The sequence below is a fragment of the Amblyomma maculatum genome, chromosome 1 (assembly GCF_055883805.1).
Source record: "Amblyomma maculatum isolate TAMU_Amacu chromosome 1, ASM5588380v1, whole genome shotgun sequence".
NCBI classification, from domain to species: Eukaryota; Metazoa; Arthropoda; class Arachnida; order Ixodida; family Ixodidae; genus Amblyomma; species Amblyomma maculatum.
Genome location: NC_139344.1, coordinates 448,641,082 through 448,665,944, shown reverse-complemented (window position 1 = coordinate 448,665,944; position 24,863 = coordinate 448,641,082). Strand labels below are relative to the sequence as shown.

Below are 24,863 nucleotides of genomic sequence, written 5' to 3'. Positions count from 1 at the left end.
TTCCGTTTGCTGAAGATGGTATTCATGATTCTTAAGTTATTGCGCTCTGCAAACTCAACTAGTAACTCCCCCCAGCTATTCTTAGAGCCAATGCCATAGTCGCCGACTGCCTGGTCTCCTGCCTGCTTTTTCCCTACCTTGGCCTTGAAGTCGCCTATTAGTATAGTATACTGCGTCTTTTCTTTTCGCATTGCCGATTCTACATCTTCGTAGAAGCTTTCAACTGCCTGGTCATCATAACTACAACCTTCAGTTTATGCCGCTTATTAAGCCTAATTACGATACTTGCCACCCTCTCATTAATACTATAGATTTCATCTATATTACCCGCTCTGTACTTATTGACAAGGAAACCTACTCCTAGTTCTCGTCTGTCCGGTAAACCTTGATAACACAGTACATGGCAATCCTTCAGTGCAGTATATCCCTCATTCGGCCTCCTAACCTCACTAAGCCCTATGACATCCCATTTCATACCCTTTATTTCCTCTAACAGTACTGCTAAACTAGCTTCAGTAGCTAGGGTTCTAGCGTTAAACGTTGCCAGGGTCAGTTTCCAATGGCGACCTGTCCAGCGGAGCCAGAAATTCGTAGAACCCCCTGTTGCGTCACAGGTCTCACCGCCGCCGTGGTCAGTTGTTCCGTGACTGAGGGCCGGGATTTTATAGAGCTAATCATGAGAGGTTCCGGCCAATTACTGCACCAGGGGGGCCAACTCCTGTTCTGGTGAGGGATTGCGTTGCCGGAGATGTTCACCGGCATAAGGTCGCACCCCAAACCTGTTTATGCAATTCCATCCACACGCGTTTTTTTTTTTTTTTTTTTCTGGTGGAGACTTGCGTGGCACCGGGATTTGAACCCGGTCATCTTGCATGCGAGGCGGATGTTCTACCGCTACGCCACCGCTGCACTATTAAAATTTTTTTCATTCTCCAAATAATTCAGAGCACAAGACCTTACATCCAGCGTTTCCATAGTGTGTCCCTACTTTCGTTTGGGATTCATTTGGGATTCGTTTTTTAGGTCTCTATGGCATAAAAACGCTCTTTAAGCGCTGCTGCCGTGATGTAGTCCACCTTTAAGTCCGTCAGTTATTTTCATTTGAGGGGACTGTATGCGCAAGTCGTGTTCGAACCGCAGTGGTCCGCACTATATTGCTTATTCATTATTAATTTAAACAGCGCGAATACGAAGACAAAGGACAAGATAAAATAAAGCCACAGTAGAAGCGCTTGTACTGTGGCTTTCTTTTATCTTCTCCTTTCTCTTCTTATTCGCGCTGTTTTTATTAATAATGAATAAGTACCAACTCGCCCAACAAAGTATCTTGGCACTATATTGCCTCTTATTTATAGTGTTCTTAACTAGGTACGTCCTATTTGCACTGTGTGGTTAATGCTGTTTTTCATAACTATCTGTGGGTGGTTCACATGTATAGAACACTGGTTCAGTGTATTACATACCATGGTGAAAATAAGCTTTGTGGCACTTTTGATAAATGCTGGCTTTTTGAATGTCAAAACTGCGGTTCGAAGCCACTTCACTCATGTGCCATTTATGTATCCGATTACTTTTTTTACAATTGGCACCAATACAATAAACTACTAATATATTACTTGGGGATATATTCTGTTTACAGTTGCCTTTTATGTAATTTTCGTATCAATATGCTCAAAACAAGCCGTGAACAACCGGGGAGGCTACATCAAAAGCCGGGCTAGGAGCGCGCACACAATTTCATTCCGTACTTATTGCCTGCTTTATGTAGGCATGTATTACATTTAGCGTATATGCAGAAACACTTCTGCGCCGGAGTCACCATTTAACTCGCTGATATAGAGCCAGGGAAGATAAAGAAGTTGCGAAGCCCTACCGTCCACATCGTAATTGAGTGTCGTGGACAGGCAGGCTCTCAACTGTGATAACAGGTGACAAGGCGAGGGGTTGAAAAGCTGCTTCACCGGCACTTGGTTGCTCAGTCTCGTCATGACGTACCCGTCCGAGTGCGCCAAAGCTTCGGCGCTTGAGGGAGCTCGCTGAGTCTGATGATCGAGCCGATCGATAGCTTGCCCAGAATCAACAGCGAAGACAAATCGTGATCGCCTCGGGGCAGGCACAGACGAAGACGAAGCTCGCATAGAGAAGAAATGCCAGGATGAGAAAGCTTACGCTCGGAGATGTGTTTTTATCTCGCGTAACTCGTTTTCATCTCTTGTTCTAGACGGTGTTTTATTTTTTTTTATACACGGTAATTTTTATCGTTTGCTGATTGCTGTTTAAAATATTACTTCTGCATGGCACTGCGGCATGTACAGCAGATCTGTAAAGCAAGGCAGTTTCCACGTGATAGACCCAACGATTAGGCGGCTGATTGCGTTTACTATCTTACAAATGTTTTTATTTGAAACATGGAGAAGCAGTAGACTGTTGCTAATTTGAATGCCTTTATAATTTCAATGTTAAAAATAGGTTATGACATTTCTTAATGATCAATGCAGTTCGAAGTATTAAATGCCGAAGATGGAGATTTAGGAGCTAAAAATGAGGGGGTCTTTACTGCAAAAGATACAGATAAAATGCGTCTTCATGTTTATTCAGCATCCAATACAGACGATATTTGTATATTTCATTATGGATGGTTTCGTTTGGTTTATGAGGTTTTAAATCCTAAAGCCACTCAAGCTATGGGAGACGCCGTAGCGGAGGGCTCCAGAAATTTCGTCCGCGTTAATTGACACCCCAAATAGTCACATGTATTCAAAATTTCCGCGATGTCGATAAAGTCATGCAGAACGCCTGTCAGAATTTAAAAGAAAACGTCTATTCGTAAACCTAAATATGCCCAATGATGATGGCCTTTCTTAGGAAATATGTGCATCTAGCTATAAAATCCATTTGTGCTGAGTGCTGACCGCATCGATGTAGCCTTCGCTTGGTGTAAAGTAGAAATCAGCAAATGTTAAAAGATGGCACGATACATTTTGCTTTGATATTTCTTTATGTATGGCTTTTTATCAATATGCCTCAAGTTTATCATTACTTGAAGCGGTGTTCAAAAGTTTGTCTGCGCTGCTTTAGTACCGCTGTGGCCTCTATACATGGTGTTGTTGTTTCCTCGGACTTTATGAAGCAGGCCAGTTTTGAGTGATATGGATGGTTATTCTTAGAAAGTTTTTTGTTTTGCATTTTCAATGCCGAATGCCTTTGTTGTGTTTCACAAGTTAGATCGCTTTTCTAACGGCTAGTATATCTCTTTCAGAACAACGAGAGTATCCAGGTAGCCAGCATTCCCTCTGAATTGTTATTTGTTCTTTGGCTTCAAATATCTGAAAATCCACGCAAGCATTTTGGCTTGTTTCGAACCTAGGAGCATATATTTTCTCTTTCCCAATGAGTTTGCCTTTTGCATAATTACTTGTAAGTTTCTGTGAGCGATAGATGACAGTAATTTTTAATGCTTTTATTTCAAAACCGTCTGCCTTAAAATGCAATAACGCGACATCATAATGCCTATGTTCAAAAACATTCGCCGGCGGCGTGGTCGTCACTTTCAGAGAATTATTCTGTACATGCCTATAGTAGGTTGTAGTTGGCATACGAGATCAGTCCGTAGATTGTGTGACATCACAAGGCAAAGCGACATGATCGAGTCAGCAGACGTAGCCAATTGGGCAAGCTCTTGCCAGATGAGAAGATTGGATAGGAATCGAACAGAGCCTCGGATCTCTAGGAGAGGCACGATAGAAAATTGGGGACATCAACTGAAGGCGGTAACTACCAGACTGCCAAAATAGCACACGCAAGCCCACTAAGTGGACAACACTGGATTTTATGCCTACTGGCAATGTGGCCCAACACTCCCTACGGGTTGAGTGGTTTCATTCATCTCCTACCATTTGGTTGGGCCCTTGCAGTATTTTGCCGTGCAAGTTTCTTTTATAACCCTCCCCACGGGTTCAGCATGAAGAAAAAAAAAAGGAAACAGCAAAATCACTTTCGTGATTTAACTTGCTCCCGTCTGGTTGAACGCTGAACGCTACCATATTTCCCGCTAAAAGCGAATCAACCAATTATTTTGCTTTCTAAAGTAGGCTATCAAAGCTCTAGTCGGCATCATGTCGCGCCCCTCGGGTGGAGCAAGCTCCGTTCCGCCACTGTTCCCAAACACCATCTGGACCTACAGTGCGGATGAATATGCGTAACCACCGAGGCAGGTATGTTTCTTTGCCACTAAAGTTGCAACAATATTGCTACTTTACTTCACTTTTAAGTAAAAAAACTCTTGCCCCATTATATTCGTGCAATTGTGATTATAATGTTGCAAATAAAATTGAGTAATAATTAGCTAACGATTGAGGAACCCTTATCATACAATCAGAAGGATGCAATAAGGCACAATATTGTATAACAGGAGCGTCGCCTCTTCTTCCATTCAATAATAGTCAGTTTGCATACAGATATAGCACTTTTACATTGATATTATTAACCCTACCAGAGATCATTTTTCCGGGACATCCAGTGGGCAATTATTAGGAAATAGTAAAACAAAGAAATTGTAATGTAACCAAGATATTAAAGAAGAGAGGATAAGGATGTATAAGGGAAATTACAAAAAAAAATTGTATCGCTGTTTTTAAACACTTCCACAGCTTTGATATACACCCTCCCTTTTTTTAATGCATTTTGTTGTTTTTCTTTATTTTCCGCAATGTAAAATTTCTTTTTTTGGCCATCTATTATTTATACTGGATTAAGCTCGTTGTGACTTTGGTGGTGCGGGATTGGTAACGTTATTTTTATTTTTTGTTTCTAATTGCCCACGCTGAATTCAGACAGACACACTAGCCCTAGCCACATGCACGGGTTTTTTAAAGAACGACCATATGTCTATTTTATAATTGATCGAGTTTATTTACTTCAAGGGGGAGCGGACTCGAAAAAAAAAGTTGAAAACCTTCTACTTGACGGGGTTCGAAACTCCTTTGTACAACAGCAGACAGCAAACATTTACAAAAACAATACATATGTGAAGCAGGAAAACATCAATTGCACATTATTTATCCGAACGTCACTCTCGCGTTACAAAAAAGTATTTTATTCTTTAGTTGCTCACATTTATGAGGGAAATATCATAAATATTATAACGTTTGAGACAGCTAAGCAAAGTCGGAAGGCAGCACTAAAGCATTTGTTGACCACATGAAGAACGAGACAAGGGAACATTCCAAATTTCAGACGAACGTGTAGGGTAACTGAGAATCGTCAGCGAGAGATTTGAGATTGTCTTCAGAAGGCGCTCAAAATTTGTGAGATCGCATCTATATATTCTGGCTAAATAAATAAACAAAGATTACCAATAGAATCCAAGCCTAAATTCGGAAACGTGGACTTGTGGGCGCGCATGGTTCTTGACGGCTAATGTGTCGTGTGGCCTCTTTCTGTAATACATGCATCTGATTTAGGTTAGTTTCTGCGATGTTGCCCCTTACATGGCACCAATAGTTTACGCTATAAAGAAATAGAGCGTTGCATGCATATAACATGGTTACAAGAGGTAGAAAAAAAAAAAGCTTTAGGTAGTATGCCAACCGTTCTCGACAGAGAAGGTACGTGCCCATTCCATGTGATATTTTTTTTATGAAAATATGCGGCAATTGTGTTTTCATCTAATAGAACGCCTGTATGATTTTATTATTAAGAATAATATCTGTGCATAACGTTGCACCGCAGTTTCTAGGTGTAAAACGATTGTTTTTGCCTGGATAACGTTTACTTGTAAGGAACTTTTTATACTCCAAGAATGCAAGTCAATCAGTGTTTGCTTTTGTGTGGTACAATAATCCGAAAATAGAAATATGGAATAAGACCGTAGACTCATGTGCATATATATTTTGTATTTTGGAAGAGGACTGATTGTGGTTATGTCATTAATATAAAAATTGAAAACGTGACCCAGCATGATGCTTGTGGAACACCCGCATGTACCGATTTAAATTTTTACAAATATTTGTCTATAGTTAGTGGCAGAGTGTATGCGGTTTTCTAGGTATAGAATAATAGACCTACTGATGTGTCTCTAATGCTATGCAATTCAAGTTGCTTTAGTTAGGTTAGGTGGTTCAATGTGTCAAATACTTTCGAGAAATATATGTATATGCCAGTCGCTAATAGTTTCAAACGCTTTCGGAATAAATTCTTTGTGGGCAAGCAGTGTAAGCTGTGTTGATCATTATTTTAGGAATCCGAACTGAGCTGGACTACGAATATGAAAACGCTTTGTAAAATTTGCTATTCTAGTGCGTATAATATTCTTTAATCCTCTTTAAAAGACGGGCAGGATTAATATATGACGGTAGTTCGATAAACAATGTTTTTCATGGTATGTAGAGATCGCTGTAACTCTAAATACCTCAATCTATTTAGGAAATTGGCCTGTCGACAGGGCAAGATTGTATATAAACATAAGCGGAGATAAGATGTTATTGAAAATATTATTAGCTGTTATTGTCTGGACATTATCTATATCACATGTTGCACTGCTTGTAAATAAAACAAATGAGTGAGGGATTTCACTTTGATTGATAAGGGGCAGAAACAGTCTGTTTTCATTTCTACTAACGCTATGTGCAGCTTGATAATGATGAGGACTGGTAACAAGGTTTACAAAATAGGGACTGAACATTTCTGCAAGCTCCTTTTCATGCACTTTTTTGTTCATTATTAATTCCTTTAAAATAATATTAGTGGGCACACGGGCTAGCAGCTCGTTAATTTTGCTCCATAAGGCATCTGTTTTTTTTTTTTTTTTTTTTTTTTTTATGACAGCCAGCTTCAATGAAGTGAAATAGGCAGTTTCGTTTTGCATGCTCAAGAAACGCATTAATTTTATATCGGTGTGTTTTAAAGACGTCCCAGTCAGTTAGGCAACGCATCGTAATGAATCTAACAACTAATTTTTGTTTCTTTCTTATCATTTTCGAGCATTTGCAAGATCTCCGCGGCTGAGGTGCTTTCGTGTGTTTTGGAAGAGTACGTTTGTGTGGTTGGTAACAACTTTATTTAAGAGTAACTAAACGAAAACAATTAGAGTGGACTTGTGAGGATAACCGAAAACAATTGTTCATACGCGTCGCCAGGTTCCAGAGCTTTATAAACATCCCTGCTCATTTGAGCTATTTCTGATCGAAGCCTATATGTTCTCTCATTAGCATTTCGAAATTTTCTCTAAGTTCGATTCGAATTATTTCGGTTTAAAGGTTTTTTTGGAAAAACAGAAAAATAGGAATATTATCACTTAATCCAACTGGATAACACCAATAATGAATTCATAAGTTTTATGGGAGGTACGTTTGTGATGAAAGGTCTATTACTGTGTTTGCTGCGACACGAATGGCAGTCCTAATTTCATTAATTAAAGTTTGCTATGATAAAAATTTTTCCTCCTGTTCTTGTGCTTTGATCTTGTGCTTTGATAAGTGTGTCTGATAACGACGTTGAAATCTTCCCCTGAATGTAATTTTTGACCCTAGTTGTTTGCATATTCTAGGAGTCCTTCTAAACACGTGGAAAAACTATCAGTGCCAGCATCAGGTGGAGATACATACCAGCGATTATATATTTTTTGCTCATAACGCAAAGACATTGTGTACTGACAGATGTACAAGAGAATTTTGCGAATAAGTCGCACTCAATGCTATTATGGATATTCAACGATAAACCTCCAGGCACCATATAGGCCGGTTAAAATAGTATGTAATGTAGGGCGTGTCTGTCATAACCTCACAATCCGATGTAAGCCATGAGGCCCTCATTGTTTTCTTTCTTCGGGCCATTTATTTCAGTGTTGTACCTCCTGGAGTATTGCATGCTTGCTGTGATCCATTATTCAAGGTCTAGAAGTTGCTTCTTAGCGCTTAGACAATCATTTTAAGAAATGATTGTCTGAGACTTCATTGTCTTTTTGAATTCAGCATTTAATTTCTCAAGTTCCTCGTTCCTCTTTGTCATCTTCAAACATGACATTTTGGAAGTCAAGAGCAGCGTTCATGTAATTTAATTCCTTTCTATGCTCATCTTACTCTTAAACTCCACCATTTCTTTCCGGATTTTCATATTGACATATGCATTCCGAGTGGTCATGTTTTGTTATTATGCAAGCAGTATATAGAAATAGGTCAAGTGCACACAAAATTTTTAGAATAAATCTACAGTACATCTAGTACTGGCAGCAGCAGCACGGTAGCGAAAGATACGAAAGAAGGTGCGAAATCACTGAAAGAAAAACAGAATCCAGTTTGTAGTGACAAAAACAGGCGCCGTCATGCGGGGTTCCTTGTTGCCTCGTTGCTGCCAAGCGACCAGTACAACGATGCGTCTAGTCATATAGCCCTGGTCCCCTTACGGCGACCAGCAGATACAGGTCTTATCGATGACAGTTGGACGTCGTGGGTCTTCTGGTGCGGCCACGTGCGTAGCAGAAGCGTTGGTAGCTAGGATATCCGGTTTATCTGCGGTGGCAAAAACAAGCACAATCTAGCGGTGTTTTCTACAGCCCCGCTGCTGCTAATATAATAGAGCGTAATAGCGAAACCAACGTCGGCATGGCGTAAGAGTACAAATTAACGGGGTACTTCTTAAGCGACTATACGTGAGTAAGGTTCCGCAAAGAGAACGCGCCGGCAGGAGGAATGAATGTTGTCGCATAATGATTCTAGGGGAGCCGCCTCTCGTTTCTTTATTTTGAAACATCGCGTGTCATCTTTGATCTGATTTCGAGGGGGTATCAGTAGGATACAAGCATGCACATCTCATATACCTTTTGATACTCTTCTCTGTCTTTAGTTAAACGGTATTCGTTGCATTGCTTACATATATTTCGTGTCACTTTTTGTCTCCACCAGGCACAAGAATCACACTTATAATTCTCTAGTAGGCTATGATTCTATCTGTTCTTATGGTGTACAGGAATATACGTTGCTTTGGTTTTGCTATTTTATATGCTCTAGATCTTTTTAAGTTGGTGCGTAAAGTTTGGACATTGCAGCACTTTAGAATAGGGGGGAGAAGGGTATAGTACCTGCTAGGTGAATAGGGTAATAGCGGGGTGCGAGTACGCAAGCGCAGAGCAATTGCTGCACCCTCCTCCAATGCATTGCAGCATTCCGCGCGTGCGCATCGTCACCCGCAATTACCCTATCCACCTGGCCTCTAGGATCCCCTTATTCAAAGCTCTCTGTTCGTTTGGAGTTTGCGTAGAGAGCAAACTAATGCGCGCAACAATAACGGACCAGATGAAACGAGACCAGCTCGGTGGAGAATAAAAAGAACGCACAATGTTATTCTGATCAAGCATATACTATTGAAATACCTAAGAAAAAATTAGTTAGCCAAATGATGTTTCGTTGGCTCATTTTCACTGAAGAGGGGACATTACTAATTTTCGCGTGTTTTTGTCTCTGCCTGGCAATCAAGTGCTACGCTGTATACAAGTCCACTTGTCGAAACGTTGGCTCATATGCGAACTGAGGCGTACCCAATTTACCCTTGTTCAGTTCTTCTTCATACCGTACAAACCATCTTAATCTTCTCGTTCTACCTGGATCGCCATATAATCCAATAACATTAGAGGAGTATGTGACTAGTGGCAGCAGCGGGTGTAAATCTGAATTTCTTGTTCTTTACCAACAAAGGTATGCAGATAATACTGATGATTCCGCAAGCTACTGTGTGTGTAAAATTCCGAAAAGCTGACTCAGCGTACGCTGTCAAAAACCTCGTTCATTACACTAGGCGTCACTTGAAAAGTTGTCTATCTTTCTTCCGCTGCATCAATACTAGTTTATTAATGCTCTTCCAGTCCAAGTAAACTGAGCAGGAGAAGTGGTATTGCATTCGCTCTTTAATCACATAAGATTAGATTTTTTTTTTAAATTCCGCACAACAAAATGCACGCTGTTATGTGCATTCTATGTCTATGCGCTGAATTTCTGGGAAACACGTTGATTCTATACCCGTAATATCCTTGCACGCCAAACGTGTCCCCCCCGTGACAAAATGTCTTGCCACAAGTGCAACGCATTTGTACCTTGATCAAGGAGTTGTACTGCTACTGTGTTTAAACCAGTGCACGCACAATTTCCTGTGGGATATTTAATTCTTAGTCGTCGACCTGGCTCGTCAAAGATTCGTATTTCCGGTCAGGCACTTACTATAGGCTACAGGTCGAGCCATGTACAAAAAACAAGTACAACTTTCATTTCCTCGAAGCGGTGCAATCTATTCCGATGAGAAAAATGTAGAAAAGAACGGCCGGCTTCGTCTTGTTGAAGAGCTAGAATTTCAAAACTTCGCTGCATTACTGCTTCTAAAAGGGCATATTTTATGGCTGGATCTTTCCAGTGTACGCTAATCGCAGTTTGCCTAGTGCTCCTGTGAAGAGAACACCCATAAAGGTCCTAAGGCAATGCATCATATAGTCCATCTGATTGCAAGGAATTGCACTATGTAGGCCTAGCATCCTAAATCCTATCATTTCATATTTTTCTACAGCACGGCTAAGACTTCCGACCACTTAATGCTAATACGAAGGCGAAATTCACGGCAAAGGTGTAATATGTGCTAGGGCTGCGACCAAGGCTGCATTAGTTCCGATTCGTATCTGGATAAAACTTTAATGCAGCGCTTGGACTATGAAGGATAGGAGTGCTTTGGTGAAGAAACCCATATATATGCAGATTTGACGCAAGGGCATCCAATGCTGCTCTTTCTCCTACTATTGTGAACAGTAGAGGTAGCGTACAGAGATAGCTATTACGTATTCGCGATTAACCGGAGAGATGTTAGCTCTCTAAAAATGGTAGGTGCACGGTCACTCAAAATCTCAAGCGAGTTGCGCGGTCGGCTTGGAACATCCGTAGGGCCTTTAATTTAGGAGAACAGCATTGACCTTCGCTGGTAAAGACCGTCGAGAGTATATCTACCCACTAAAAAAAAAAAAAAAGCATTCACATACAAGGGCGTCGCGCAATGAACTTTTGTTGTTGACAGCAAGTTTTCTTTATTTTTATGGAATGGTCAATAATACCTTTCGCGCTCAAATATTTACATTACTTTCATAAGGAGGCAAATATTTCCTAGTACCCCTGTTTGACGGCTGATTTTGCACAGCCTAAAAAATTATATACTGCGTGTTTTCCTAACTGTTTACTTGTCGGGATTTAAGCCGTACAAGGGCTGCGCTGTTGCAGTTTATACACGGGCTGCAGACATCAGTGATGGTACGATTAACTATCTAAAGGTAACTAATGGGCTTTTTTACTTTTGGCTTCAACACCGAACATTATATGAAGAACTTTATAGATCCTAACATAAGTTTTGAGTCCAGTTTTTAAATTTTCTTATTCGGCAATGGACGCCTAATTATTTAGCGTCAAAAATGCGTATTTTCTGGATAAGAAATTATGGTCAAGATACGAATTGGAACTAATGCAGACTGAGACGCAGAGCAAGCACATATTAGAATTTTGCCGTGGGCTTCGCCTTCGTATTAGCATTAAGCGGTCGGATCAACGTCTCTAGTTAAAAATTTGTATATTTGACATCAAATATCTGTAACTGAATTATCAGTAAATAAAATATAAAAGCAGGACTTAAATTTTTATATTGACGGCCTTCTATTGATTCTATTGATTGATATAAGGCTGCCTTCAAATGTCAAAAGGGGAGAACTTGATCAGTTCATTTTAGCTAATCATTTTGTCGCCGACCTTTCTGAAGTACGTAATATCTGCTTTTCTGTACAATTCATTTGCACATGTCACATCGACCTATCTCTTGTAGGGTTTAAAATAACTATCTGTAAACAGTGGAACAAGATCACCCGGTATACGTGAATAAATACAGAAACGCTCACTGAGAGCTTGGCTTGAATTTCAGAGCGTTCACAATTTTGTGTGGATAATTACAAACATCCTTAGGCTGTGACTGCAAGATAATAAAAGCTAGGTTTCTGCCAACCTTAAAACCCGGCAGCACTGAGCACGAGCACAGGTGCTCGCGGTATTGAAAGTGCTCGTTCCGATTAACGGGTCCAAAGAAGCTCTTTAACCATTTCAGGCAAACAATAGGAGACTTTAGCAGTATATTTTTCCCCAAGGCTTTGTTTTTTCATTAAGACGCGAATTGTAAAAATGAAAACATTGGGATCTGGCGTAATTTGCTTGATTTGCATCAATAAACAGTTGAACGCATAGGATGGAAAATGCATAATGCGTACGTAAGTTTAAGATAAAACAAAAAATTTATGCTCAAGCCATGAAAACAACGTTAACCTTTACAGCTCTCCTGAATTCGTCATTTCTTAAAGAATAGCATGACCCGACAACAATTTATATTTCGCCACGTTGTTCGGAATCGGATCACTGTGCAAAGTTGTCGAAGTAGTGATTCTATACGCCCGTTTCTTGATTTAGGCCTTTATGCTTTTTATTTTAGTATTTTAATTTTAAGCCTTCGAAACTGATTTCATGATTTTGGACCCGAATAAGTAGTATGCATTTTTTTGCCGAACTAATGTTTAGAAAATTTAATTTTGTAGCAAAAGGTGGGGATTGTTGCGAGGATTCGTGTTCATGGAATCTTATCTAGACAATATGCAAATCTAAGGTAAAATCAGTATTATTTACTGCTTACGTTTTATATGGTCTCAATATGCGGAATCGTTCTACTGGTGCATTTGTCTGCTGGTTGAAATAGCAGCCAGATTGTTCACTTTCGCGTTCTTACGCCTTTTTTTAATTTTAAAGCTTATTCAATGAATACTATTTCGTCTGACGAATTAATAATTGTATCTGACAGCTTTGCACATCCACTGAGAAGCTCTTGGAACTAATTGATTTAGGTCTAATCTTAGCGGACTTATAACTGAGCAAATCGGTTGCAATAGAATCAAACGCGTCCTTGGAAACACCGACAAAAAAGGGGACCCATAACTCTGTTTTTGTTTGCTTATGCTTGAATGTTTTTTTAAATATGCTCTTAACGTCGCATCAGATAGTGAAAACACTGTTTTGTAGAAGAGATCCTATTTCTATAAAAGTAGGTCGAAGGACTGCGAAAGGGTTATATTTTGTTTGCAGAAGCGATGGGAAGATGTTAAACAAGCCGACGCAGTACATTTTTCTTCAATCCCTCAGAATTTTTTGCGATTCAATTTTTTAATTTTCGAAACTTTCTCGTCATTCTAAATCAGTTTTACAGATGTTATATTCAAGCTAATTATGATTGAGCCAACCAGGCCGCCTGCATATGACCGAAAAAAAAAAGCACTTATTCTTTTCTTGCTCGCACTGAAATTTATGCAACAATACTCGTTGTCAATAGAAGTGGAAAATTACTTTGTTACTTTGCTCGAGGGTAGCCCAATTTGTGTGGGAGGTAAAAGGTATTTAAAATGCCTAAGTATATACCTTGGCTAAATGCTGTATTCGTGACAAAAGGAGAGGGATTCAGTCACTTCCGCGTGCCAAGTTCGCTTTCCCCAAATGTTCACTGCAATGTGAATCGCTGCGCGAGGAAAGGCAGCAGTTATTTATGTTCCTTAAAATGAATTACTCAGTGTCCGGTAGAAGTAGGCGGTAGGATAGTTAGAAAGGATACCGGTAAGCTGTCTAAGGAGACGAAAGATTTGATTAAGAAACGCCAGAGTATGAAAGCTTCCAATCCAACACACCAGATAGAATTGGCCGAGATATCAAACCTAATCAATACGCGCAAGGTGGCCGGTATAAGGAAGTATAACATGGAGAAAATTGAGCATGCTGTAAAGAACGGGGGAAGCCTTAAAGCGGTAAAGAAGACATTGCGCATAGGTAAAAACCAGATGTATGCGACAAGGGACAAAGCGGGCATCGTCATCACGAATATGGACAATATAGTCACAGTAGCCGAGGAGTTCTATACAGATCTCTACAGTAGCCAAAGTAGTCAGGACCGTAACGAGATTAGCGGCAGGGAAAAACAGTCAGACGTTCAACCAGTGACGAAGGACGAGGTCAAGAAAGCACTAGAAACTATGAAAAGGGGGAAATCAGCTGGAGAGGACCAGATATCGTGCTAAAAAACTGGTCACCCTGTATACGGAGTGCCTGGTGTCATCGACAGTACCGGAACCATGGAAGAATGCAAACACTATCCTCATTCATAAGAAAGGGGATTTTAAAGACCTTAAACATTACAGACCAATCAGCCTACTATCTGTTAAGTATAAGGTATTTACTAAGGTAATCGCTAATAGAATCAGGACAACCTTAGACTGCAATCAAGCAATGGATCAAGCAGGTTTTCGGAAACGGTACTCTACTGTCGATCATATCCATACCATCAATCAGGTGATAGAAAAATGCTCGGAATATAACCAGCCCTTATACACAGCATTCATTGTTTACGAAAAATCATTTGACTCAGTTGAAACCTCGGCGGTGATGCAGGCATTGCGAAATCAGAGGGTAGACGACCCGCACGTGAAAGTGCTGGAAGATATGTATAGTGGCTGCACAGCAACCATAGTTCTGCATAAAGAAAGCAACAAAATTCCCATAAAGAAAGGTGTAGGCAAGGAGACACAATCTCCCCATTACTATTCACAGCTTGCTTAGAGGAAGTATTCAGAGACTTGGAATGGGAGCAGTTAGGGATAAGGGTAGATGGAGAATACCTCAGTAATCTGCGAATTGCTGATGACATTGCCTTGCAAGCAACTCAGGTGATGAACTGCAAATACTGATTGATGACCTAGACAGGAAAAGTAGAAAGGTAGGCTTGAAAATTAATATGCAGAAGACTAAGGTAATGTTCAACAGCCTCGGGAAGGAACAGCAGTTTACATTAGGTAGCGAAGTACTGGAAGTAGTAGGCGAATATGTCTACTTAGACCAGGTAGTAACCGCAGATCCAGACCATGAAAAGGAAATAACAAGAAGAATAAGGTTGAGATGGAGCGCATTTGGCAAGCACTCGCAGATCATGACTAGCAGCTTACCGGTATCGCTCAAGAGGAAAGTACACAACAATTGCATCTTACCTGTACTCACCTATGGGGCTGAAACGTAGAGGCTAACTAAGAGGGTTCTACTTATCTTGAGGACAACTCAGAGGGCTATGTAACGAAAAATGATAGGGACAACATTAGGAGATAGGAAGCGTGCAGAGTGGGCCAGAGAAATAACTCAAGTTGCTGACATTCTAATGTAAATTAAGAAGAAGAAATGGGCATGGGCAGGACATGTGGTGCGAAGAGAGGATAACCGATGGTCGCTTAGGGTAACAAACTGGATTCCAAGGGAAGGAAAGCGTAGCAGGGGGCGGCAGAAAGTTATGTGGGCGGATGAGGTTAAGAATTTCGCAGGGGTCAAGTGGATGCAGCTCGCAAAGAACCGTGTTAAGTGGAGAAATATGGGAGAGCCCTTCGATCTGCAGTGGGTATAGTCAGGCTGATGAAGATGATGATGAAAATGGATGCTTTATGTTGGTTTGATATACAACAGTCCATAAAGACGGACCACATTTGTAATAAGGAACAAATTACTGATTACCATCCACGCAAATCCAATTAATTGTTTCAGGGATAAAAAGGTACGTAATAAAATTGGTCTAGAACATCGTTTTTGCTGAAATTAACTGCAGAAATTGAATAAATGTATGTTGAATAAAAACAAACAAAAATTGGCGGAGCCTCTTAAGACTACTTACGTGTCTGAATTCATTGTCGTGTTGTGAAATGTTTCCGATTTAGTTTTCGGCTTGTATTAACGTTATATCTGCTAGTATTGCATTCAGGGTATGTTTGCCTATTAGACGTAGAGTGTCATGTTTCACTACACGTTTGGGAGCCGTAATCTTCAAAACCTGGGTTGAAAGACATGTTTCTATTCGCTCGAATCTCTACCGCGAGCTATACGAAGCATAAAACTATACTGCCACCCTAGAAATCGTGTACAAACGATTAGATTGCGTGACAAATTTAGCATGAAAGTCGAGGAATGACACTAAATAGACATACATATGTCGCCATTTTCAACTCCGCTTTAAATTGATAAGGTTCGGACTTTCGGACTTGGCTAACAGATGCATGCTATGCGCAAAGGGAATTTCTGTGACATCACCCGGTATGATTTGCAAGCGAATGGTTGCGCCACAGGCTTGATACGAACCCCTGTAAAAGTACCGCCATACAGAGATCCAGCACTGCCGGTAGTGTATAGATAAACTGAATGTTAAGACAAACATCATGCATGATGTTCATGATCTGACGGTAGCCTCGGCCGTGGAGGAGTCGTGATGCATACAGTGGTACATGATATCTGGCCGGCTTGTTATATCTGTCATGCGATTGCTTGACGATGTCACAGTATTTTCTTGTCGTGGTTGGAACATTAGTTGCAAGTTTTGAGAACAAGCAATGGCTGGAGTATTGACTACCAGTTCAAAAAGGCTAGCCTTTTCTTATAATCGGAGAAAGAACTATGTCAAATTACCATAGCCTTACTTGTATCACGCCAAGGCATATTTTAGTGCAGACGTGCAAAATATGAGAGTCCGAATGTAACACATATTGTGTTAACTTCGGAAGATCGTGTGAGTCGGTCGATGCACAAAACCGATGCTGAAGCTGTACAACTTGAAATGGAGGGCTAGTTGGTCAGACATAGCTTCAGATGGTACAACCCAACGCCACGTGGCCTAGACGAGTGAATGGGACAAATACAGAGCTAAAGTATACTCTATGTCCATGTTCTATCCTATAATTTGAAAAGAATAGGAAAAAGAGCTGGTGTTAAAATGGTGTTTTCGGCTCCTGTCAAATTAAAAGACTTGTGCTGCGTGTAAATGAAATTGCAAAATTGCAAAATGAGATGCTCCTAATTCCAAGAAACATCATCAGAGAAAGTATGGGGCCTGCAAGAAAAATGCTGTTTATACAATTCCGCTGTCTTGCGGTTGTTTTTATATCATCCAGACCGGCCGTTGTCTAAACGGTAGGCTTAGAAAACAACGCACTAATGTTACGAATGCTGCCATAAGATAGGATTTCACCGCCCCGACTCCTGTTTTTATCCACTGTTGAAAAAGCCAGATTGTCACCACCCACAAAAATAAACTAACCAGAGAGGTAATTGAGGCGTCAGAAATTATAAAGCTCGGTGTGAAATGTGTCAGCACGTAGTTTGCTGCCATATCGGAGAAACAGCAAAAGTATATGCCATTTTCTAGTTGTCGGACTTAACGAAAAATCTTCATGTCAGAATTATATGTGTTGACCTTTCTGCTACATGTGTGCATTTCCTGTTTTTCTGCGGTGCCAGAGTATATAGTGACGGCGTCCTGAATAAACCTATGTTGTCAGTCGGCGCTGTGTTTGTCCCCGTCTCTCGTCTAGGCCACGTGCCGTTGCGCTTCATCATCTGAAGCGATGATGAACATTTGTGCATGATGAGATTAGGGATTTTTGTGTAAGTTACGTAGTTTTAATGAGTGATAGGGTAAAAGTAAGCACAATATTTGAAAAGCTCTGCTGTGTGGCTTTGATATTCAAAGGCCATAACGGCTCTCATTCATGGAATCTGTTCAAGGGCATCAGTCCACATGAAGTGGCATGTATAATTTTTCACTGCGGCCTTAAAACGTTTTCCTCTCGCTTAAAAACAATATTTTTAGGATAGGACGTAAAAGTTGTATGTTTTTCAGGAGGAAATGGAAGTTTAGAAAACAAGAGCGTCCTACTGCACTCTGGCTGAAAACATCAAGTTGATGATCGATGTGCGGGCAAGTGCAAAAAGTAAAGACGGTGGCATATTACACCGTAATAGAACGTATCAAAGTGGCGCTCCTAACTAGTTGGTAATTGTAGGATTGGACAAATGCATGGAAGAAACGAGCGCGAAGCCTAGAAGCATGTTTGAAAATTGGCCCGATGGTGTCTGTTGGATTCTCAAGGAAATAATTTTATCCAAGAGAAAGGGAGAAAATCTTTACTTCGCTGCAGAAAATAAAAATTCTCTAAATCGTATATTTTCTTCTGCTGGGCCGTATGCGGTAGGCAGGTGTCCTTGCCCTCGGTGACCGCAAGAGCCCATGGAACAGACAGCGGTTGTACCTTGGCGCCTCAGCTGGACAGCTCAACATCCCTAAGTGCGGATCAGGGCCTGTATGAGTATTTTGCGTAGTTATTAAAACTGCCGCCATATCCTTGGCCTCTAGTCATCTGACTGGTAAAAGCATCAGAACAGGATGTTGCCACCTTTTCCGGTTTCGTAGTGGCAATATCCGATTCCGGCGTTTCCATCAATCAGATAGTGTGACGGAAGTGTTTTACAGAATCGTGGCAGACAGCATGATCCGTTACAGGCTTTCGCCTTAAAAAGCTTGGTGGTGTTCCACGAGTGTCCCGTGGGCAAGGCTCGTAACCGTGATGCGGCTGGAGCAGCGTAGTTTGTTTCGCTCACCACGATGACCACTCAGCCATGAGCAGAAGGATACAAATTATACCTCTAGTATATCTGTAGGCACAAACCTCGCCCATGCCGCCGGTATTAGCATCACTGTGAGCAGTGATTTTATTAAATGATTGAATGGCAGCAAGCATCTTCACAGCCTCGAATCTGGCAGATAAGTGTTCTACTTAACACAATTATAGCATTATGCAGACTCACGCGATCACGCGAAGCAAGTCAGAGTCTTCAGTAATCGTAAAAACTGGCAAACCTTTCCAACATAATTGAGCAACGCAGATTTAAGAAGCGCGGGTGCATCATCAATGAACATTCCAGGAAAGGGCGATGAGCTCCTTTGGAAGAGCGGCTCTTCGAAAAGTTATCTGAGCAACCGCCGTGCAACGCACTATGTGCCACTGTCAATGATTTGATTGCATCCAATAGCAGCAGTAGTGTTGTCATGCCTAAGTGACATCGCCTATCTGTAGTCTCCGTAGTTGGAGCCCCCATCAACCACAAGCAACATCCGGCATGCACCTCCCCACCGCAGTTCCTAACCAGGGCCTGCCCACACGAGGCCTTCCTGCATCCGCCGCCAAATACCTCCAGTGCCAACCTTCGCCTTACAGAGGTAGTGGTAGCACCATAAATAAATATTGACCTTCACCCAACACACGTCCACTTACATTTGCTGTTCAAACAACCTATGCAAGATAGAGCCCCACAGAGCGACGGAGGAATTACTCAAATTAAATAAAACTGTGAAGATATATGGTGGGAGTCCCTTAAGCCCTCAGCTGCTTGCTTTTCAACGCATTTGCCGGCTTAGCCTTCTCTGTCATTATATCGGTAGCTACAGGGCATCTGACATATTTCTCATTGTTTTCTTTTCATTATAATAATGATGTCAAGTTCTGAATACACCCTTCTTGATTACATCGTGTATACTTTTTCTCCACGTGAATAAATTATGCGCAAAATATATTGCTCTGGTGGCTCGCGCAGCGAGAGCAATGAACTTGTGCTCATAATTTAAAGTGCCACGTTAAAACTTTTGGGTATCCGGGCTTTATCATTTGTAGCGTTAAAGATGCGCACGCTCGATTGAAGAATTCAGTGTGCAAGGAACAATACATTAGCTTTGCGTCGTAACTATTTTAGATCGCAAAGTTGAAAATTCAGTGATAGAAGCTTTTTTTCGTTTAAGTGAATTCGTAGCAAGTGGTGGAAGTCAACATAGTGATTTGCCAATCACACGAGTGTTTCCAAGGGCTTGAATACAGAAATCCTAAATGGGCAGGTACTTAGGCTCAGTGCATTCAAGGGAGTTCGTAGCTGATGTTCAAGAAAAACTTTTAAAAAAGCCCCAGCGTTTAAATAAAAAAAAGAAGTGTTTTGGAACCGCAGATTGTGGTGTGAGAATTCAGAATATGTCGTACTGTTGTATCGGCTTGACGTTTAGGTATCTTTGATCTCCAACAGAGCATATGGCATGTATAGACAAATTAAACATTTAGGGGGATGAAAGAATGAATGCTGCTGCGGCGTAAGATATGACGGCATAGGCACCGAGTGTGATGTAGTTGTTAAATACAGAATGTCACTAAGTTTTTAACATTGCTGAGTGGGACATTCGGGTTTTTGCATAAATATTAGGCTCAAAGAACTCGGGTGAAGATATGAAAAGGTGAGAAATCAGGAGAGTCTAGATTTTATCTGTGCACAATGCAAATGAGCGTCATCTATGGGATTTAAAACGAAAGCAAGAGCGTAGGAACAGAAATAATCAAGAAATCAATTATTATTCAAAATAAATGGCATACCTTGAATGACATGTTGGCGCGTCATTTTACATTGCAGTAGACAAATTTGGAGCCCCTGAGAGATAATAATCTAAGCCTGGTGCAATGCACATGTCGTTTCAATATTCGCCTAGATATGATGTACAGATGTCCACGTAGAGGTGTCGTCCCTTCCCACAATAAAATGCTCATAGTGGCCCTTCGTTCAGCGCGTGTGCTCATTCAGTTCTTCCTACTCTGTCTTCAAGTTAGCTCTTCAAAACTAAAATTGCATGCATAATGTTCGCTTTTGTAGTTATCTTCGCGTAAGTAAAACATTTCGGGCAGGAAGGTACCCCGCGATGCGTTCAGTGTCCAGACTATTTCAGACTAAAACCAACCTCAGTTATTCGGACGCCTAAATACGCTTAGTACCTATTCGCGCAAAATGGTTTATTGTTTGCTATTTTTTTCAACAGAAGTGTTTTGGTTTCTAGCTGCCCATGACAATAACATATTCTTCAAAAACGGGTAAAAATTCCTATGTTCATTTCTTTTTACCCCGCTCGTTTTATCTACGCAGGAAGCTGACATGGCCATCGTGGATCTCACCATCACTTACGCGCGTGCGCAGGCAGTCGACTTCACGATGCCCTTCATGAACACAGGGATCAGCATTTTGTTCCGCAAGCCACTCCTGGACAGCCCACCGCTCTTCTCTTTCCTGCTACCCTTCTCAGTGGACGTGTGGCTCTACATGCTCACAGCCTACTTAGCGTTGAGCCTTTGGTATGGCTTCCTGGGAAAGTTCAGCCCGTTTGAGAACCGCTTCGCACTGATCAACGTTGGTGACACAGTGTTTGATCCAGAGGAGATGGAGAAGGAGCTGGACATAACGCACCGCTTTTGGTTCGCCATTGGCTCGCTCATGCAGCAGGGCTCGGACCTCAATCCCAGGTGAGAACGGAGTAGAGCTTGTCGTCATTTGGCCGCAATTATTCTGCTCCGGATTTTCATTAGATAAGACTTGGTTTAAATGTACTTGCTCTGATTGGGAGGAACAGGCAGGTCGGAGCTCGACTCGCGTCCTGGAAATGACCGGTTTATGCAACCAGAATGTTTTTGCGATAGCAAATACTGACTTTGCAATGTATATCGTTGGCAATTTCGGATAGGAACACGCGCACGCAGTACGTCAGCAAAAAACATTAGTCTGCACTCGAGCTCACTTTCAAATATGTAAATTACAAATGCAATATGTCGGCAAAGACATTAGTGTTCACTCTGGCTCCTTTACAAATGTATACATCTACGGCCTCTGAATAAGAGGACCAATTAGCTCATATGCATGAATACTAAATCATATAGACTCATAACACACTTTAGCTCACTCGTCTCAGCATTCATCCTGAGCTAGGATCTTTTTACGGCTCCCAATCCAAGGCGCATATGGCAATCCTTAGTAATTTCTACTAAGGATTGTTTCTGGTATTTACCTAACTGAAATAACTCACTAAATGTTTACTTTTACTCTCTCTTTCCGACTTACGGCTCATGTGCGGTCACTGAGCAGATCGCTTTCTTACGGCCAGTTTTCAAGTCCTCGGGCCGAGTGAGCCTTTCTTTCCCTCCAACCTTACCAGTCTTTCCGCCACGCACTCCTCCCCGTTAAAATCTCGACAGCCTTACCTCTTAGGCGGTCTCCACTGAAAGGAAGAGAAAAAGTCTAATCACAGCCAAGAGAGCGAAGGGGCATTGGGGGGAGGGGGGGGGGGGGGGAGCGGCAAATAAGTTGACAGCATTAATTAACTGTTGCTTCTCATCCCTACCATCTCTCAGATTGCTGCCGTTCGGCAGTTTGATCCCGCCTGCCGGATATTCACGTCTGAGAAAACCAATTCGTTCGCTTTGGTTCTGTCATCTAATGGGATCCTTCAGCGTCTAATATACACGTGTTGCACTTGGCACTTCGTACAGTTCCCTGCTCTGAATCGCAGTTGCAAATTTACGCATAGACTCATAGACAGTTTTAATACATGCACCATCATATCTGACAGAAGAAATGGCCTCGAAATGCTGGCACGGAAATATGCTGCGTCATAAATATGCAGCGTCAAGTATGCTTTATTAAAATATTATTCTACGCCCACTGGTTCTCAAGCAACGTTCTCTGAACTGTAAACGCAGAAAAGGAAACATACTGTCAAAAACATTATATAGGTAATATTTATTCGTAAAATAGATGCATATAGGCCGATCAGAGCTTCAGAGGATGTATCTTTTACAGGCAAAACAAATTGAGTAAATGCAAAACTTTAGGAGCTAGATGCAAAATAAGTTCTCACTCAAGAGGGCATAAAAGAAAGCCTCTTTTTTGTGAAGCTTTCATCTAAATTCAGGTGGCGCTGGACAAAATTGCGTTGGAGTAAAGTGAAGGGTAAGTAAGATAGGAGGCGTAGACGTCGAATGGAATAGCCACATGCATCATGTAAACAATTTACCTCTTCGTCGGCAATTTGCGAAGTGCGACTTCATAGCTGGATCGAGTCCAAAGGACGCCGAGGATATTTCGCATCCTTTTGAAAGTCCATGCCTACAGAAAAATAGCGGACGCAGGGTGCCAGGTGGGTGCCTGTAGGTACCCCTGCGGGGAAAAGTAAACGGAGCACACTTTTCCCTTCTATTATTTTTCACGCGTTGCATAATTGAAATTGGCAGTCGTGATATGAGCGATCCGGTACTAGACGCCAGTGCCTTTTCACTAAGACATTGTTTTCTTATCCCCAGTGTAGAAGGCGTGATTTTAACTTGAGCAGAAAAGTGTGCTTCGTTTACTTACGTCCGCAACGGTACCTTCGTTTACTGTCGGGCATCCGACACTGCGTTTTTGTGCATATTAGAAAAAAAAAACTGCGCAGCCTTAGAACGTGGACACGGGAAGACACGAAAACACAGCGGCGAGTCCTCCTATCTTTCACTGTCCACGTTGTCAGGGTATGGGGAATTTTCAAATATAAATTACCAAGTATCGCGTTACTCCTCTATTGAAAGTTTTCTTCCAGCCATGCACGCAGCCAACATGTAAGCCGAAACCATAACAATCTTTCGTCGCAAGAATAAAGTTGGCTATGGTTTAGTTATGGTTAGCCCCAGTTGAATATCGAAAGCAACGGCTGCATGGCTACGCTTGTGGGTTTTGCATAGTCTGCGCGCTGAACATCTTCGACGTGTCCAGACTCAAAGATTACAGCGGCCAAAGCCCTCTTCCTCCTTTTTCGAGACGTGCAGCGCGCTCTACGTCCCTTTCTTCTGCGCGCCGTTTCTTGAGGGTTTTGCACGCATCGCAAGTTTGGCTGCTCGTAGAAATGCTTCTTCTTCTTCGGTTGGCGCAGAGTGCATGCGAGCTCGTTTAGCTGCATCGGCGAGCCGCCGTGTCTCGAGTCTTCTTGCACGATCTTCCCCCTTTTCCTCGGCACGTCGTGTACGCAGCTTCTCATTCTGACGCTCTCGAGTTTCTTCCGCAGTTCTTCTAGCCGCCTTTTCGTGTACGACGCTTCTCGATTCGTGTAGTGCGTCCTTCTGCTGTCTCTTCGTTGTGTCGTCGTTGCCTTTCCTTTTCGCTCTCCATAACGGTTAGATTAAACCCAAGCGAAGCGCGCATACATTGTGCACCTCCACTCGTGTCAAGTAACCGTTTGCACTCGTAACTATAGAAGGTTGGTTTTAATAGGAGAGTTGACCCAGGAGCAACAGACAGCACGTCAAGAGCACCAAGAGACGGTCGGCATCCAACTTCAGCTTCTTCGCGCCGAACGACACGTGGCTACTTCCGCTTCTTCGCGTCGGTGCAAGACACTCGAAACTAGAATCGGCGCACGAGACGAACGAAATTTTTGGATGCAGACGACCGAGCGTTGCATTGAACACAACAGCGTTCCGTTGAACGCATTAAATTTCACCGGTGTTTTAGGTGGTGGTGGTAAAGGCGTTTATTGCATCTAAATTTGGCGGGCACTTAAACTCCGCATTTTGGGGTATGACGCATTAACGTAGGCTACCAGCGCATATATAAAGCCCCTTTTTAACCAAGCAGTACGAACGTGTCTTAGTAGCCTATAGGGGTAACATGAATACCAGGGTACTGGCAGGCTGATTCTGACATAACCGTGCCAAGTGAAACGAGAGACCCAAGATGGCAGCTCCTGCCATTTGCGGCTACTGCATACGACCAAAGCGACGAGCCGAGCTGGCTGGCGCAGTGTTGCTTTCGCAACAAAATCTTCGGCCGCGGTGGACGCTTTTTGAATAGAGGAGAAAAGCAAGGTGACCGCGTGCAGTGCGATATCAGTGCACTTTAAAGAAACCCAGGTGGTCAACATTTCCGGAGCATTCATCTACGGCGTCACTGATAGCCTGAGTCGCTTCGTGAAGTTGAATCTTTCAAACATAGCCAAAACAGCAAACCTTGCTAATGATGACAATTTGAATAGAGACATATTTACTATACATAAATGTATTACGGCTTTTTCGCCGTTAATAGACAAAATAGCTGTTTTACTGCACTTAGTACTCTTGTACATGGTTTAGCTGTACC

The 24,863-nt window shown here is 41.8% G+C and overlaps 1 protein-coding gene across 3 annotated transcripts in view; it reads left to right on the top strand.

Moving 5' to 3' along the window:
* LOC146209635 (glutamate receptor ionotropic, kainate 2-like) overlaps positions 1-24,863 on the top strand; it is a 363,010-nt gene that overhangs the window by 250,069 nt on the left and 88,078 nt on the right. For all 3 annotated transcript variants that reach the window (XM_084602915.1, XM_084602911.1, XM_084602922.1), the window contains one exon: positions 20,853-21,226. In XM_084602915.1, coding sequence (XP_084459041.1) covers positions 20,853-21,226 — 374 coding nt within the window. The remainder of the gene's footprint in view (positions 1-20,852; positions 21,227-24,863) is intronic.